At 42.1% G+C, this 16,953-nt stretch overlaps 1 protein-coding gene across 2 annotated transcripts in view; it reads left to right on the top strand.

The window, feature by feature from the left end:
- Window positions 1-16,953, top strand: part of LOC122816498 (rab11 family-interacting protein 3-like) — a 1,372,586-nt gene that overhangs the window by 1,139,484 nt on the left and 216,149 nt on the right. For both annotated transcript variants that reach the window (XM_044089329.1, XM_044089328.1), the window contains one exon: window positions 7,687-7,768. In XM_044089329.1, coding sequence (XP_043945264.1) covers window positions 7,687-7,768 — 82 coding nt within the window. The remainder of the gene's footprint in view (window positions 1-7,686; window positions 7,769-16,953) is intronic.

Raw genomic sequence — 16,953 nt, 5'->3', positions numbered from 1 at the left:
GTTCAGATGGATCTTGAGACTTAATGAGGTCATGCTTCACATCGTAAACCATATCCTAGCAGATATGCCTAAAGTTCAATGTATGAGATCTGTGGACATGTTGACAACTTTCTTCAGAAATGCTTTGGTAGATTGAGTTTGTGCAGCAGGCTTTTGATCCAGTCTGAGCATCATTGCAAAGTATCACAAGCTAGATACTTCTTGCAGGACACATTCCATTGTTTGCCTAGCTAGACCCACCCATAAGGAAAGTTAGTACTCTTCACTGTTCAGATACTGAAGATTGATGGCTTATTATATGATACAAAATTTATTACTCCCCTAATTTTAGATCTTCCATCCCATCCTCCTAAGTCCAGGGCAGTGAGTCAGTTCCCTGCCATTCCCTTCACACTACAGCAGGCACTAACACCTTTTATTCCTTTTTTTTAAATTGTCAGTAGGCATTGCAACCTTGTAAGAGTACCTTCACAGTGTACCAAAAACTGCAAGCAAAGGAGTATCATAGAAACACGAGGAAGAAACAGTTCTCCAGGGAAGTTCCATGCACCAAAGAGGATCCTAGTGCCTGTGATAGAACATGGGCCAGTTTCTTACAGATTTATTATTATAATATGTCATAGTTTTCATTTTTATCTGTTAGGAAGAGTCGTCATATTGGTCTTGACAAGGAAAGCTTAGGCTGACTTCTACTCCTCCATTTTCTCTTGATGTAGCACAAGACCTGGAAACCACAACATTTTGCCATCAGGCAGGGGATGTCTGTGCTAAGTTAGGAACTTAAGCCTTCAGCTATTTGTGTTGGGACCAAAGAACCAAATCTGATGTTGTCAGTCTTCACTTAATCCTGGTCTTGTGGGTTCAGGGTTCAATTCCATATTGCGGAACCGACTTGGCCATTATTCCAGCTCACTCCTTCCAAAACTTGAACTAAGCTTTTACTCATAATGCTCCTCTCAGAATTACCTCAGATCTCGTTGGCCACTTTTCAGTGCCGGACTTGTTTACCTAAACAGCTCTTGAGCAAGCTATTTCTTGTTGGGAGCAATTAAAAATCTCTCTTTTTTTTCACCTTGTTAGTGGTTTCTTTCATTTGTAATCTACAGCTCCTCTTTCTAGCTATCGTTCTGTAACAAGATTGGTGTTTCTCTTATACTTACCATCATTGGTATTTCCCTTCCCCTCTCTTACCATTAAGGTTATTTTTTTCTTCAACATCTTTATTAAATTTTGACATATGACAAAGGCAATCATACATTTGTATACATGAAAAATACAAAATAATACCATTTTAGTTGTAAACAGTTTACATCACAGACACCATTGAAACAACTGTAGTTGCAAACTTTATACATCACTTATAAACCATCCAATTATTGTCATTTAAGTATTATATAGCTCTTTCAAATCGTACCTCTTAAAACTCATTCCTGCTCTGCATATATTGTTCCCAATTCCCATTTTTTTCCTATGTAGTTTGCGCCTTCCCTTTTCTAAAGATAACCATTCCAGTTGTTTTATCTCTGTTACTATATTCACTGCTTCTAGTAAAGTTGGTCTAGACTTTGATTTCCATTTTCTAGTAACTGCTTTTTGGCAGCCACCATAATTAGACTCAGCAAAGCTTTACTGTGTCTAGGCAATTCTGATTCTGTAGCATAACTCAAAAAAAATCATCTCCCTAATCAGTCCAATTTGCTCACCCAGTATCTCCGACAGAGCAGTCTGCAGGAATCCCTAAAGTCTGCCAGCTCATTACACTGCCAAAATATGTTTCCACCTACCTCTTTCATTTGCTATCCATCTGAGGAAAATTCTTTGGAGTCTACTTTGGGTGTAAAAATACCTATGTAAACATTTCCAGGCAAAGATCCTAAATCTTCTAGACTTTGTTGCATATTTGGGAGATATACATATATTCCCCCACCCGACAGTCACTGGGCCCTTATTGAGATAAAAAATAAGCTTATCTTAAAGGTCGTATTAAAACTGCTTTTGACGAGGCCATATCTGGTTATCTAAAGTCCAAAATGGATATTATTTCTTCTTCTTCATCTTGTTCTTCATCAAAACATTCTAAGAAGAGGAGCAGCTTGGTGCCAACAGTATCTTTGGCACGGTTATCTAAAATGCCCAAGACATCCCCAGTTCCCAGTTTCTTCAGAACCGACTGGAGAAAAGGATACGTCTTTGGTGCTTGCTTCTGCACCAGTTGCTTTGGTGCTGTTACTGTTACTACTACTATTTCTACTACTATTTTGGAAACTTCTCTGGAATTGAAAGAATTTTACTTTAAAGATGGACCTCGTACCAGGTATTCTCCCTCAGTGGACTCATTCATAGACCAACCTCTGTGTCCCTTCTTGGCCAAACCTAGATCACCGTTGGTCTCTTCGGTCCATTCCACTAGGAGCCTCACAGAATCTGATATTTTGAGGCTGGTGGATCAGCTCTTGGTGGCGAAGGGATTGTCCACTTCAGTTCCTAGTCTTTCTAGCTCTGGAACCTTACATATCTCGACTCCAGTAACTATTCCTGCACTGACCCCAGCTGGGCCTACAGAATTTCCAGTGCCAACAATCTCAGTTTCGACTGTCTTGGTGCCAGTCAGAGTTTCTTCCCCGGCACCAAAAACAGCCTTGATCTCTTCAGTTCTGTTGGAACCAGAGACCTCCCAGGGTCACAGCTTCTTTGCCAGTTCTGGGGAGCATGGATCTACTCCGGTGTTGTTGGAACCATCCATGCCACTCATGGCAGTGGCACATGTTAGTTTGACACCAGCTTCGGCTTCAGAGGCACCCTCTTTGGTGAAGGGTGAGACCCTTTGGTGAAGGGTGAGTAGGAGAAAGGGACAGAGAAAAGGTAACTTCTCAGCTAGCAACCCTTGATTCTCTTTGTAGGTCATCCATGAGGCTCATTGCGCATGCAGCCAAAGGAATGACAAGAGCAGCAGGTTCAGGCATAACTATTAGGAGACATGCCTGGATGCACTTATATGAATTCGCAGAGCCATTTAAGTCTTCATTCGTCACCGTTGTGTTTGATGGAACATCCATTTTTGTCCCTAAAGTTAAAGATACCCTGGCTAGATGTGAGAAGGATGGAAAGACCCTTTCTGCCATGGGAGTACGTTTTCCCACTCCTTAACCGTCTTACTGAAGAAACCAGAGAATTGGTAAGCTATGGTTCAAAAAGTCCAAAAGGCCTTTCCAAGACTCACACGGCAACGATTTCCCCTGGGGAAGAGGGGGAAGTCACAATGGAAGACTCGAGGCAGAGGTGGCCCACAAAATCAGGTTCTCTCTCCCTGGTAACTCTTATCAGAGGTCCTGAAAGGAGGTTGGATTGCTGTCCTCTAGAGGCAGTAAGGGGCCGATTATCCCTGCACCTACCTGCGTGGCGCAAGTTAACGGACAATTGGATGCAAAGGATCATCAACAGAGGTCACTATATCCCTTTCTCGGACTATCCAAAAGAATTGAAGAGAATCCCAGATGTCCCACTCAGTCGCAGGAATGCAGCAGTCTTAGAAGTTCAAAAACTGCTCGACAAAAGAGTCATCCAGGCAATCCCACCAGACCAGATAGGATCCGGAGTCTACTCAAGATTCTTTTTAGTGCCAAAAAAAAAAAACGGTACTGGAGACCAATTCTGGATCTTAACCAGTTGAACAAATCGGTTCAACAAATCAAATTCTGGATGGTCATCGTTCAGTCTATACCTCCGTTTTTGAAAAACGATGATTAAATGTGCTGAATAGATCTTCTGGATGGGTATTACCATATAAAAAAGTACAAGCAATCCAGAAGATTCCTACGCTTCTGGCTGGGCGCCAGTCATTACCAGTTCAGGGCCTTGCCCTTTGGTCTCGCTACAGCCCCCAGTGTGTTCACCAAATGCATGGCAATGGTAGTTGCTCACTTCAGACTGCAAGGATTCCATGCGTTTCCATATTTAGATGACTGGCTCCTCACTGCTCGCAAAGACCATGTTCTTCAAACGTGTTCCTTGTTAGGAATCACTGTAAACTATGAGAAATCCCATCTAGAGCCAACTCAAGAATTGGGATTCATAGGAGCGATGCTGAACACGAGTACAGGCATTGCATCTTTTCCCCTGGAAGGACTTCAGAGAATCAGATCGCAAATCAATCAGATTATTTGTAGCAAAAAGGTGACCGCAGGGCTGTTGCTACAAATGCTAGGATCAGTGTCAGCTTCCATTACTGCAGTTCCTCTGGCCAGATTCCACATGTGGATTCTTCAGTGGCTTTTGGCGTCCCAGTGGTCATTACTGAATCAGCCAATGTTCCATCCGGTATTAATCACCAACTTGTGCAAGAGAGACCTGAATTGGTGGCTTCACGCCAGCGAAATTTTGGCAAGCAGACCCTTTGTTGCTCTTCAACCCCAAACCATAGTGACCACAAACGCATCCCAAATGGGGGAGGGGGGTTATCTGGGAATAACAGTCCAAGGCACTTGGTCCCAGCTAGAGGCCAATTTGCAAATCAGTGTTCTAGAGATGAGGGCAGTGTTCTTAGTATTGCAGGCATGCCAAGATACCTTCCCCTGAGAAACAGTTGCAATTCAGACAGACAACATGGCAGTAGTCTGGTACATCAACAAGCCAGGGGGAACCAGGTGTTACCCTCTTTGTCGAGAACCACTCAGAGTGTGGCAATGGACAATTTCATCTGACTGCTTTCTAGTTGCATAGCATATTCCAGGGAGCTCCACTGTGGTTGCAGACAAATTGAGCAGGACCATACTAATGCCTCACAAGTGGTCTCTCAGTCTGTTGGTTGCGGAAAATATATTCCACCTCTGGGGCCAGCCCTGCTGTGATCTCTTTCCATCCCCCCTGAACAGCAAGTTCAGTAGCTACTTTACCCTAATTTCCCCTCAGGGGGAGTCACCGAGGGACTCTTCTTCACGATTGTCCTACCGATCTATTGTATGCCTTTCCCCCCGATTGCTCTCATATCTCATTTTCTAAAGAAAGCCAACAGGTTGAAGAACAGAATAATTTTCATTGCCCCATTTTGGCCTCGTTTGGTCTGGTTTCCCTTTCTTTGGCCTCACCAAATTCAGAAACCTTGGACACTGAACCTGGATCCAGAACTTTTGTCCCATCTGGATGGACTAGTTCATCCGAATCTACCGAATCTCAAGCTAATTGCGTGGCTTCTCTAGTTCCAGTGATTGCCAGGCATTCAACTCTTACTTCCCTAGTTCAAAGAATTGTTCTAACCTCCCACACACCTTCAACTAGAAAGTTGTACTTCAGTAAATGGCAAAAATTTTCAAAATGGGCTTTAAAGACGATTCTCTGCCCCTATTCAGTACCAATCGATAAGGTCCTGTAATTCTTAACATTGCTTTTTGAAGCAGGAACATCTAGCTTAACCATACAAGTGCACCTAGCTGCAATTTCAAATTTTCATAGTGGTTTGAATGACGCAACGTTAATGTCCCTTCATTGACACATATCAAGACACTCTTCAGTATCAGTTACTCCTGGTCAAACCCAAGACTTGAGTCATCAGCCATTTGACAGTCTTTGATGAGGATACAAAGGGTTGTCCATGTGTAGAAATTTCTGGACTTAATGGTAGCCACACAGTCATCACAGAGTCATTTGTATGCCTGTGGAAGTGGGTGTCCCATAGAGTGTGAGGTACCAGTACCTGGAGATTAAACCACTGTTTCTACATCCAGGATGGATGAGCAGTCATCACAAGCTTTCAGGTTGGGCATGTATTTCCTTCAGCTGATCCTATCAGAACATTAACAATGTTTAATGCTTGTTGAATAAATCAGAAGATTAATAGCAGGTGGGGCTCCTTTAAAGTATACTAGAACTGGTGGAGGCGCTCAGAAATGCTGCAGATCACACAAAATTACTTAAAAAGTTCTTGTTTGTTTATAAAGTAACAGTGAGACGGAGTGACTACTTGTGAAGACAACCAGTTAAAGCTGGGAACAGATGGACAATTAGATAAGGTATTAAGAGAAAACTCACAGGTGCTCAAGAGTTTTAGAGATGAGGCAGAAAGTTCAGATGACCTGCTTCCCAAGGCACTAATTGACCTATAGGTGGTGCCTGGTGAATCAGTGTCAGAACTGTATATTCTGGTAAGCAGCTGAATTGGTGCCTAGAGGTTGTATGTTGGTGATATTGGCTTTGTGGCATAATTATGAATCTAGAAAGGAGTCTGATAATTATAACAATTTTCTGGCATAACAGTGAACTTAGAAAGGCACTAGGTAGTTATGACTGTTAATCTTACTTCCATTCTAGTGACAGTCACAGAAAAGATTGCATATAGCAGGCTAGTGCAATTCCTGAATACAGACTACCTGGCTGTTGGTCAACAGCATGGCTTCACACAGTGCCATTGTTATATGAAGTGCTGAATGGGTTCAGTGCTGGATTTTGGAAACCAAGATTCATTTTTATATTTAGATGATATGAAAATTCTGGCAGTCATGGATTGGGGTGTTATAGAGGAGGTTGCTGCTGAAATTTTAAGCTAAAACAGCAATGAGTGGAAATGCATTCTTACAATGGTAACCTAAATATAACATGAAAAAAGAATGTGAGGGTAATTGTTATCTTTAGTCTGACTCAATGGTATGCTCTGTATAAGTACAGTGACAAATGCTGATGCTCATTTTGTTGAAAGTGGTTTCTTGATGCTACCCTCCCATTGTACACAATATTGGTGCGACAGTTTTTGGAGAAGTCTGTATGGTTTTAGGTGCAATGCAGATAAAAGTTGGGCTGATGGAATATGTACCTTATAGAGTTGCAAGACTGCATGACTGGATGGACTACAGTAAAGAGTGACTGATAATACTGGGACTTTGTACACTGGATGAAGGGAAAGGAAGGATGGTATGATTAGGATGTACTGTGTTGTTTGGGGTAGTTGGGAGAGTGGAGTTAGAGATTAAGGGGAACGGAACGGAGGCTGTGAGAATAGCATTTGAAAGAAGGAAAGTGTATAATAAATTTGAGGATATGCTGTTTAATAGGTAGAGAGTAGTAGGATATGGAACTGTACTTCCTGAGACAATGATAGAATGTAAACCATCCGATTGATTTAAAGGTATTTTGGGACATGTCTTGAAGAGTAAAGAAGGAGGGAAAACTAAATTAGTGTTCAGGAGAACTGAATGTAACACACAAGATTCTACAAAGGCACAAACCATATTCATACATTTGATTATAAATTGGGAAGGAGAAGCTGCGACATTGTAAATTGTGGGCATGACAGTAAAGAGAAAAGAATTACACAGTGTTCCTTCCAAATGATTGGATTAAATCTGCCTCTCCATTGAGAAGCAGCATTGTTATTTTTGTAATCAAAAGTAGATTTGGAGGTTAGTAAGAAAACTGATAAAGACAAGTATTGGGTTACTTAGTGAGTTAATGGAACTCTAATTTACTAAATATGTTTTTAGTTTTTGGACTTGCCCAGATGCAGCAGTCAATAAGGCCTGTGCCAGGTATGTGTCATAACAGTTTGCATGTTTTAGGTTTTATTAAAATGTACAAGTACCTGAAGGCAAAACATCAGAAATGGAGAGTAACCCTTTTTGATCTTTAGGCCTGGATGTGACACTCTGGTGAGTTTGGTAGCACAGAACTCAGTTTTACAATCTGATTGTTTTGCCATAGGTTACTGCAGCTTGATGAAGAAAACAGTGAGCTGAGGTCATGTGTACCGTGTCTAAAAGCCAACATTGAAAGATTGGAAGAGGTAAGTCAGATGCTTCTTATTATGGTGGTGATTTTTATTTTGTGACGTACTTTAAGAAAAGTATTTTAAGTTAAATCATAATAATGCAGTCATGGATTTATGACAGTGCCAATGAATAATGAATTTTATTCTGTCTTTGAGAACCTGAATGGCTAGTGGATGGCAGTGACACACCTTAAAATGAGTTATTTAAGAGTAAATGGATGTGAGCCTCTGCTGCTGTGTGAGTTATGGACCTAGAGGAAATGCGAGGCTCAATTTGCTTTCTTGGCCTCCTGAAACGTTTTATACTTTCTTACCAAAAATGACATCACTAGTTGGAGGTTTATTTTTTTATGTTTGGAAAGACAGCCATAAATTGAAAAGCTACTTTCTTTGTACTGCTGGAGTGACAGCATATTGTAAAAAAAAATGAGCCTGAGAATACAAAGTGAATTATGCAAGCTGTTATAAAAGGGGATACTTTCACGTCACTTGCAGTATTTGTTTTTTGCCCTACGTTGAGCATCTTGCTATACAAACTAGCAAAATGCCTGCCCCACTTCCATTTTATCCAGTTTAGTGAAGGAGATGGTAGATTGCAGAACAAAAGTATTTTCTGATATGTGCTGTTAAGGCAAAGTGTGCTAAAATTTTATTTATATAAGTTGAGTTAACACTTGCTGAGAAAAGCTGTGTGTGGAGGAAGAACAGTGCAGGCCTTTTTTTCTGTTGGCTTGTGCAAAAACAACATGTTGGTTCAGCGGAGAGGTTGGCATGCAATGAGAACTTTGTTATTAAGATTTTTTTACTGCCAGTTAGTGATTAAAACAGTTATTGCAAAGCAGTTTCAGGTGCTTTAAATTAGGCCATTGTAATAAATCTGTCACAGGCAATAAACAGCATTGTTATCCTATAAGTCAAAGTTATAAAACCTGCCATTACTTAAATGTTCATTGTACTATTCACTGTCGTGTTTGTTGTTGATGGGATGTCCTACCTGCAGATAGCTCAATGGCTGGCACAGCTTCCAAAGCTGTATCTTCCCCAAAAAGCTTCAGCCACCTCTTTCCCACTGCCACATAAGGATGGTGGTGGTTTAAGAAGGGTGTTGGTTGACTCCATCTTTAGATCTTTCATGCCATGTAGATTGCTACAGTAGAGGACAACAGGACTGCCAGGCTATCGGTTTTTCCTGCTTCCATTTGAAATGTTTGTAACCCATAGAGGAGGTTTCTTGTCTTTTTGTAGTGTTGTAGTATTAGTTTGATGTCTGATAAGTGATACTGATTCAGATATTCATATTAAAGTCAATAACTGTTGTAACGAAGGGAGATCTGCCAGCACAGCTATCTGGAATTTTGTAAATAATTATGTCATTTGTGAATATCAACAGAATTTATATAAGATACTTGTGTTACAGCTGTATTAGAACTGTATATCGTATATATCAAACTGGTTCGTGCAGACGTGTGTTGAAAGGGTATTTTATAAAGTGGTTGTGTTTGAAATGCGTCCACAGTATGCCCTGCTGGAAGAAAACAGAAATGTACTTGGAATATTGTAACTGTCTAAATGTGTATATTTTAACAGTGAAAATTGTAATACAGGAGGTTACTTTCAGTCCAGCAAATTTTCGGAAAATATCTGAAATTAAATTACTTTGTAGGCTATGCCATAAAAGATGATATCTTTCAGTTTTCAGTGCAGCTAGAGACACACAGTCTGTGCTGAGAATCTTTCTGTATTGTCTTCGGAGTGAACTAATTACTACCTCTGAAAGCATGCAGGTATGCATTTGTTTTATGACTTCTAGCTTCTGCCAAAGATCTGCGGTCTATGTATATTTACAGGTAGATGCTAAGTACTGACAGCTTCCAGCAGGGGGGTTTCACCTGGGAACTAGAGTCAGATGACAAGAAATTGTCGTTCTGCAAGCTATCCTAGCAGTAATATTTGCGATATTAATTTTAGAAGTCTCTTAGTGAGACAGAGCATTCTGTCTTGAACCTGACAACAAGAAGACCCACTCACCACACATCTTCCTTCCTCTGTCAGTAAGTTTTTAGAGTATAGTAATTCTCTTAAATATTGTCAGAAATATAGTAAAGCTTAGTTTATATGTTTTTCTTTCTTTATTTGAGACTGTCCTACAATGTTGTTTTAAATATTTCCTGTGGTTTTGAACTCTGGTGTCACTGTGAATATATATTTAGTATTGTCTTGTTCTTTTATTATTAAATATATTTAACCTTTCATTGTGGATGATCTGTGTAGAGGTATATAAGTACTGAGAGTACTTGCATATTTATTTGGTGACACTGTGTGGGCCACTTCTAATAACCTTAGTGTTGGTTAAACTACCATTTGTGTTAATATTAATCTTACACAGTAAGTCTGGACATCTTTTGTTATGGACCTTAATGTAGCCGATAAGGAGTTGACTGATGGTAGTGGTAACTACCATATAGTCTGGCAGAAGGGGGCATAGCTAGTAAACCTGTGCCAGCCTTTCCCAGAGGTGGGTGTGTGTGTGTGTGTGTGTGTGTGTATAAATCAAACCTTAGAGTGTGTGTGTCAGCTACTTGGGCAGGGACACGAAGCACTGGTTGGACAGAGAGTGTGCTAGGGGCTTAGCTTGGTCACTCAGCTGAGCTCTGTAGTTGTGCCAGTGGGAAGTCTTACTGAGGATCTGGAGAAAGAAACTATCCCTGGACTGACTGTGGTCTCTGTGCATGTTTAAGGGAAATTGCACTTGATGCAGAGAGCTGCATCTGGAAATACCGTGTGTGTACTTGTCATCCTCCCAGTGAGTGCTCCCCACTGTTGCCAGTAGTGAGGATTAAGGCTCCTTTTTTACTGGTCCAGTGGTGGGTCATCACAGCTATATAAACTCCATGAAACATACTCTCCCTCCAAGACTTTCACTGTTGTTGTCTTGCTTTGGCCCAGAGCACAATGTCTATGTTTGACTACATTGTACTGGCTTCACCTCAAGGATAATTGGGGGAAGAGCTGAGTCTTTGTGTGGGAGTTTGTGGTTCATAAAGGAGAAAGAGCCTGGTTTTCTGCCCTTATGATGTCTCTGGAGGCAGCTGGAAAACTAGCTTTGAAAAAGAACATGCAAATAATATGGAAAGAAACATGAGGAGACCAAGGATGTTATGTTGGGCAACTCTGTTTTCCTTGGGTTTGGCATATGTGGACAAAGGTGGTTTTTGCAACCCCCATCTTAGGAGCTGGTGTTTGCTGAGACCTTTAGATTCTGAATGCTGCTGTGCCTTCAGCTGTGTGCATGTCTGCAAAGAGGGAAGGATTCTACAACATGGCAATGAACTATAATTTTGGAAGTATTCAAAGCACTAGAAATCTCTTCTGTCCCTATCAACCACCTCGGATTCATATTGATCCATCGAAGGTAGTTTAATGAACTCAAATAAACAAAGCAAAAAAAAAAACAGTTCTCCAAAACTAACAAAAGTAAGAGCACTGACAGTACCACAGCTGGGAAATTTATTACAAAAATAAAGAAAAAAATAAACAAAAATTGCAACTGAAATTTTTGAAACCTCATGTGACTAATCTCCAGTATTTAAAGAATTATGGGATTTTTAACTGTTGTCTAATGAAGGGGTAGATCCCTGAAAGCGCTCACCACTGTTTTGTAAGGATTTATTCATTGTAATTTTTGTTTTGTTTTTTCTTTATTTTTGTAATAAAGTTCCCAGCTGTGATACTGTCAGTGCTTTTACTTTTGTTACTTTTCACTGACAGTTTTGTGCTTAGAGAGGATATTTACTTTTATTTTTTAAGTTCTCCAAAACTACCTTCAGCGAACATTTTTTGCAGGGGGAAAATGACACTCCACATAGCCCCTGGAATTGTATAGATCAACTCTAAGTACTATGCTGCTTTTTTTCTTTTGGGTGGAGCACGTCCTTCTTTCCTGTAGATGGCAGTAAACACCTTTTCTACCCCAGCATACAACTGCAGTTCTAGCATACCTAGAGTTAGTCGTTTGGGGTTTAGTTAAGTTTCTTAGTCACAACTGCAGCCTTGTAGTTTTCTGAATTTTCAGTGTTTTGATATTTAATTCAAAAAAGCTCATTGTTGAAGTATGTTTTTAGCCCTTCCCCAGCACTGACTGTCTAATTCTGCTCCCTCAGCCACTCAACCCATTCGCTCCCCAGAGGCAAGAGCCTTGTAGCTAATTTTCGCCTCCTGGGCAAGGGCAGAGTGAGCTGTCATCCATACTTGCCCTCTACTCCTCTCCAAGTTGTTAGCTGTGATCTGCAGTCACTGCTTATGGACAGTGGATGCACTCTTTTGTACTTGCCACCCCCCCCCCACCCCCACCCCAAGAGCTTGCACTGCTTTGTAGCATAAATGTCACCAGGTTCATTGCTTGGAAAGGTGCATCAACATGTACATCCATAGGGGTGTAGATGTACTTCTGCCAAGCTCATTGCCATGTCTGCGGCTCACTGCTATCCTCCCTGTCAGTCTCGTCTAGCACCTGTGGGTGTATTGTTATAATCCCACACATTTTACTTCTCTTACTTGCCTGTGGTATTGACTGAGTGTCCTTCTGACTTTCTTTTAATTTTTTCAGAAGATCGGACTGTGCTTCCTGCTTGCTACAGTTCTTGTGAATCCTTACAAATATGCTGTAAGACAGATTACTAAAAGGTGACATCTAAATAATTAATCATGTTTGCGTTCAAAAAGGAAAAAAAAATTCTGGACTTTTGCATTCAAAAATAAAGTAAACTAGTTCTTGGCACTTCAGTGTTATATTCTTCCAGAAAATTAAGAGTTAATGTATGCATTTTCAGCCAGTCATAAAGATACTAGGATATGATTGTCCATGTGCTGCACTTATTTTTGTTTATTACATTTGTAAAATATTCACCATCAAAGACAGATTTCCTACATAGAGACAAAAGTATGTAAGCCCTAAAATATATGAAGACATTGCCTCACTTAAGTATAGCTGTTTATAAACTGTAATCTGATGTTGTCAGCCTTCATTCATTCATGACAGTTGGGTCTGAGTTCTGTCCTTCGAACTATATTGGCCATTGTAACAAACTCGCACCAGCCTGAAACTTGAGCTGAGGGTTGCCCTTAGTTCCTCTCTTCCCTTCCGTTCAGATCTCGTTTGCCATTTAGAGTTTCAAGACATGTCAGGCTGTGCTCTCAAGCTAAGTGCTTTATTTTCTAAATATTTCTTGGTAGTTTTTCTCTCTTATAGCCCCCATGTTTAATATTTCTTAGTCATTTATTCCTTATTACTGCATTAGAGTGTGAGTGCTGTTTTACCCTTTCGTTTTTCTGCTTACCATAGTTGATATAGGCCCTTCCCTTCCCTCTTACCTCAGGTAATTCTTAAATACCATAGTATATATTCTTTTCTTTCTTCTTCTTCTCCTTTACCCCTCTGGATATTTCTCTTGCTCCCATTGTTGGTACACCCTACAAAAAAAAAAAAAAAAAATCTTTCCTTACTTTGCTCTGTTATTTAACTGTTGTGCATGTGTGTGGTCACATAAATGGTAGTTAATTACTCTAGTGACTTACCTTAGAAATGGCTGACAAAAAGGTACAACTGGATTCAAACACAGGACGATGCCCAAATCCGATGGTCATCTTTCCTGCGTTTATTACTTGGGGGTTCAGCCTCCGTGTGACCTCTGTAAGGGTTTTAGTGCCTGGACCTTTGCAGAGCGTCGATATAAGTTGATCCTAAAGGGGTTGTTAAAAAAAAAAAAAAAAAAAAAACCTTTTCAGAGGCTGTGTCTGAGGGGGAGGTGTCAAAACCTTCTAGAAAAGAAGCAAAAAAGAGCAGTCATTTGGTTCCAGCCTCTCCTCATTCTCAGGAGCCAAAGTCATCCAAATGCCAGGTTTCCACGGAACCGAGTTCAAAACCGTCGAAATCAGCACCGACAATCATCTGGCACCAGAGTCTTTGGTCCCTTCCATGGTGTCATCTGTCTTTATGGAACTGACTAAATTTACTATAGTACCGACCCCTTCCACAGTACTTCAGACCCTCTTGGCATCAATAATAGTTTCTCACATCAAACTAGTCACCCCCCCCCCCAACACAACCTTCTGGTCATTCAAACACAGTGCCGAAGGTTGAAACCCTAGCCAAGACTCGTCAATTGACCCTTTTGCTGTTCAGCAGCTTAATCCCCTTATTGATCACCCAGAATCTCCCTCGGGATGTCCAGTAGTTCCACCAGGAACCTTTTGGAGCATGATGTACTTAGACTGGTGGATCAGCTCTTGGCAGGCAGAGGTATTCCAACTCCCACCCGAAGCCAAGGATTTTTCTCCACAGACTCCAAGTTATTGTCCTCCTTCAACCTTCTCACAGGATTTGGAGCCCCCGACACCAACACTCTTGTGGGTGCCAACTTCTTTGGTCCCAATGGTAGATCTCACCATGGTGCTGGAACCCACTCTGGACCTTGGCTCAGTCAGAGCCGACCCACCCACGGGACTGTGACTTGGCTGCCGGCTCCAGAATCCCTAGTACTAGTATTAGTAATAGAGACCAGACAAAAAACTCTCCCACCCAGAGGATCAGCCCCACTGGTCCAAGGGTTTAGCAGGAGATGCTATGGTGTTGTCTGCGGGGGCCACAAAGATGGAACTCTGAGGAGAGTTCTGCTGTCCATCCTCCAAACCAAGAGTCTCGGATGTTGGACAGATTAATGAAGTGGGTTTATGCTTCGACGACGTTTGCCTTTCAGTTGTTGAATTATCTGGCACATTTTACCCATATTCAAAGGGACCTGATCACTGAACTCTCAAAAACCTTAGCAGGAGCAGTATATGACAAGGTTACCTCCCAACTTGCAACACTAGAGTCTATCCCCAACTCCTCCATATGGTCGATTGCGCATACAACCGAAGGGGCAGCCAGAGCAGCGGGTGCAGGCATTGTCATGAGATGTCATGCCTGGATGTGCTTATGTGACTTCGCGGCCCCTTTCAAGTCTTCCTTCGTCGATGCTCTGGTTGATGCTTCCTTGTTGTTTGGCCTAAAAGTTAGACACATTAGCCAGGTGTGAAAAGGATGGAAAGACCCTTTCTTCTGTGGGCATACATCTTTCCACTCCTCAACGATCCTATTCCAGGAATCAGAAGTGTGAAGATGTGGTTCAGGAAGTCCCAAGGGCCTTTTTGGGACACGCGTGGCAAGTCTTTTCCCCAGGGCAGAGGTGGGAACTCATCAGGAAGACACCCTCCCTTGTGGCAGAGGGGGCCCTCTTAACCAGGGTTCCAGAGATTCTTTCTTTGGACAACCCTATCAGCAGTCCTGAAGAGCAGCCTGATTGCTTACTTCTGGAGGCAGGTTCTCTTTGCACCACTTGTCCTGGCATTCAGTAACATCAGATTCTTAGGTGTAGATGATAATTACCAGAGGTTACCATATCCCCTTCGACTGTTATCCAATGCTGCAAAGGTGAATCCCTGATGTTCCAACCAGTCAAAAGGAAGAAGCACCTCAAGAAATTCAAAAGCTCAGAAAAAGTCATCCAAACAGTCCCACCAGACTAAGTAGGATCCGGATTTTACTCGAGATTCTTTTTAGTGCCAAAAAAGACGGGGGACTAGAATCCAAATTTAGACCTCAGTATCTTGAACAAGTTTGTCAGACAAAGTTCCAGATGGTTATGACTCAGTCTATCCTTCCTTTTCTGGAGAAGGATGATTGGATGTGCTCTGTAGATCTTCAGGATGCATATTACCACACAAAAATGGACTAGTGCTCCAGATGGTATATCCGCTTCTGGCTGAGAGCTAGTCATTACCAATTTCACGCACTGCCCTTTGGTCTCACCACAGCCCCCAGGGTGTTCACCAAATGCATGGCAGTGGTAGCAGTTCATCCGAGACTGCAAGGATTCCAGGTGTTTCCATATTTAGACGACTAGCTCCTTATCTCCCCCATCAGGCATCTACTGCTTCACACCTTATAGTGTACTCTGGAGCTGGCAGAGCTCTTAGGCATTTCCCTAAACAAAGAAAAGTCAAATCTGGAGCCCGCTCAAAACTTAGAATTCATTGGAGCAACATTCAACACGAGATCCTGTTGGGTTCCTCTACCTATTCACAGATTACAAAGGTTAAGGTCACAGCTCCAAGCAATACTTTCTCAAGGCATAGTCCCAGCTCACATAGTCTTGAAATTACTAGGGTCAGTGGTAGCGACAATCACCCTAGTTCCCCTGGTGAGATTCTACGTGAGGCTGCTTCAATGGCTCCCTAGCATTACAGTGGTCTCTGTTAACTCACCCCATGTCTTATCCAATCCGCATAAGAAATCGATGCAAGCAGGATCTGAATTGGTGGATGAAGCCAGAAAAGGAGTTATGGAGTTGCCCCTTTTCAACCCCTCAGCCCAAGGTCGTAGTGACCATGGATGCATCCCTGATGGGGTGAGGGGCCATTTTCTGGGAAAGACCATCCAAGGCACTTGGTCCCCTTTAGAGGCCAATTTGCATATCAGCATCCTAGAGCTGAAGGGCAGTACTTTTAGCGTTGCAAGCATTTCAATCTGCCCTTCCGTCTGGGACAATTGCTATCCAATCAGACAACATGTCCGTTGTCTGGTACATCAACAAACAGGGAGGAACCAATCCTATCTGTTATGTCAGGAAGCCATGAGAGTATGGGAATGGGCAATCACCTCCAACCGCTTTCTGATAGCAGTGCACATTCCTGGGAGTTCCAGCGTGATTGTGGACAAACTGCGCAGATGCATTCTCATACCTCATGAGTGGTCTCTCAATCCAATAGTAGTGCCAGAGATCTTTAGTCATTGGGGTCAGCCTTGCTGCGATCTGTTTGCATCTGCCACAAACCGCAAATGTAGCAGCTACTTCGCCCTAATCCCACCTCAGGGGTAGTCCCCGAGAGATGCTGTTCTGCACAGTTGGCCCCTGGGACTGCTTTATGCCTTTCCTCCCATTCCCCTAATACCCCAGTTCTTGAAGAAAGCGTAAAGGTTGAGAAGCAAAGTGATCCTCATTGCACCCCATTGCCCCTGTCAAGTCTGGTTCCCCTTTCTTTAGCCTCACATAGTTCACCGTCTGTGGATGCTGGACCCAACTCCGGGTCTCCTATCTCATCCGCAGGAGCTGGTCCATCCCAGCCTACCAACTCTCAAGCTGACTCCTTGGTACCTCCAC

The sequence above is a fragment of the Protopterus annectens genome, chromosome 12.part0 (genome assembly GCF_019279795.1).
Source record: "Protopterus annectens isolate FY-2018-M chromosome 12.part0, PAN1.0, whole genome shotgun sequence".
Classification (NCBI taxonomy): domain Eukaryota; kingdom Metazoa; phylum Chordata; order Ceratodontiformes; family Protopteridae; genus Protopterus; species Protopterus annectens.
This window is presented reverse-complemented; position numbering and strand designations above follow the sequence as displayed.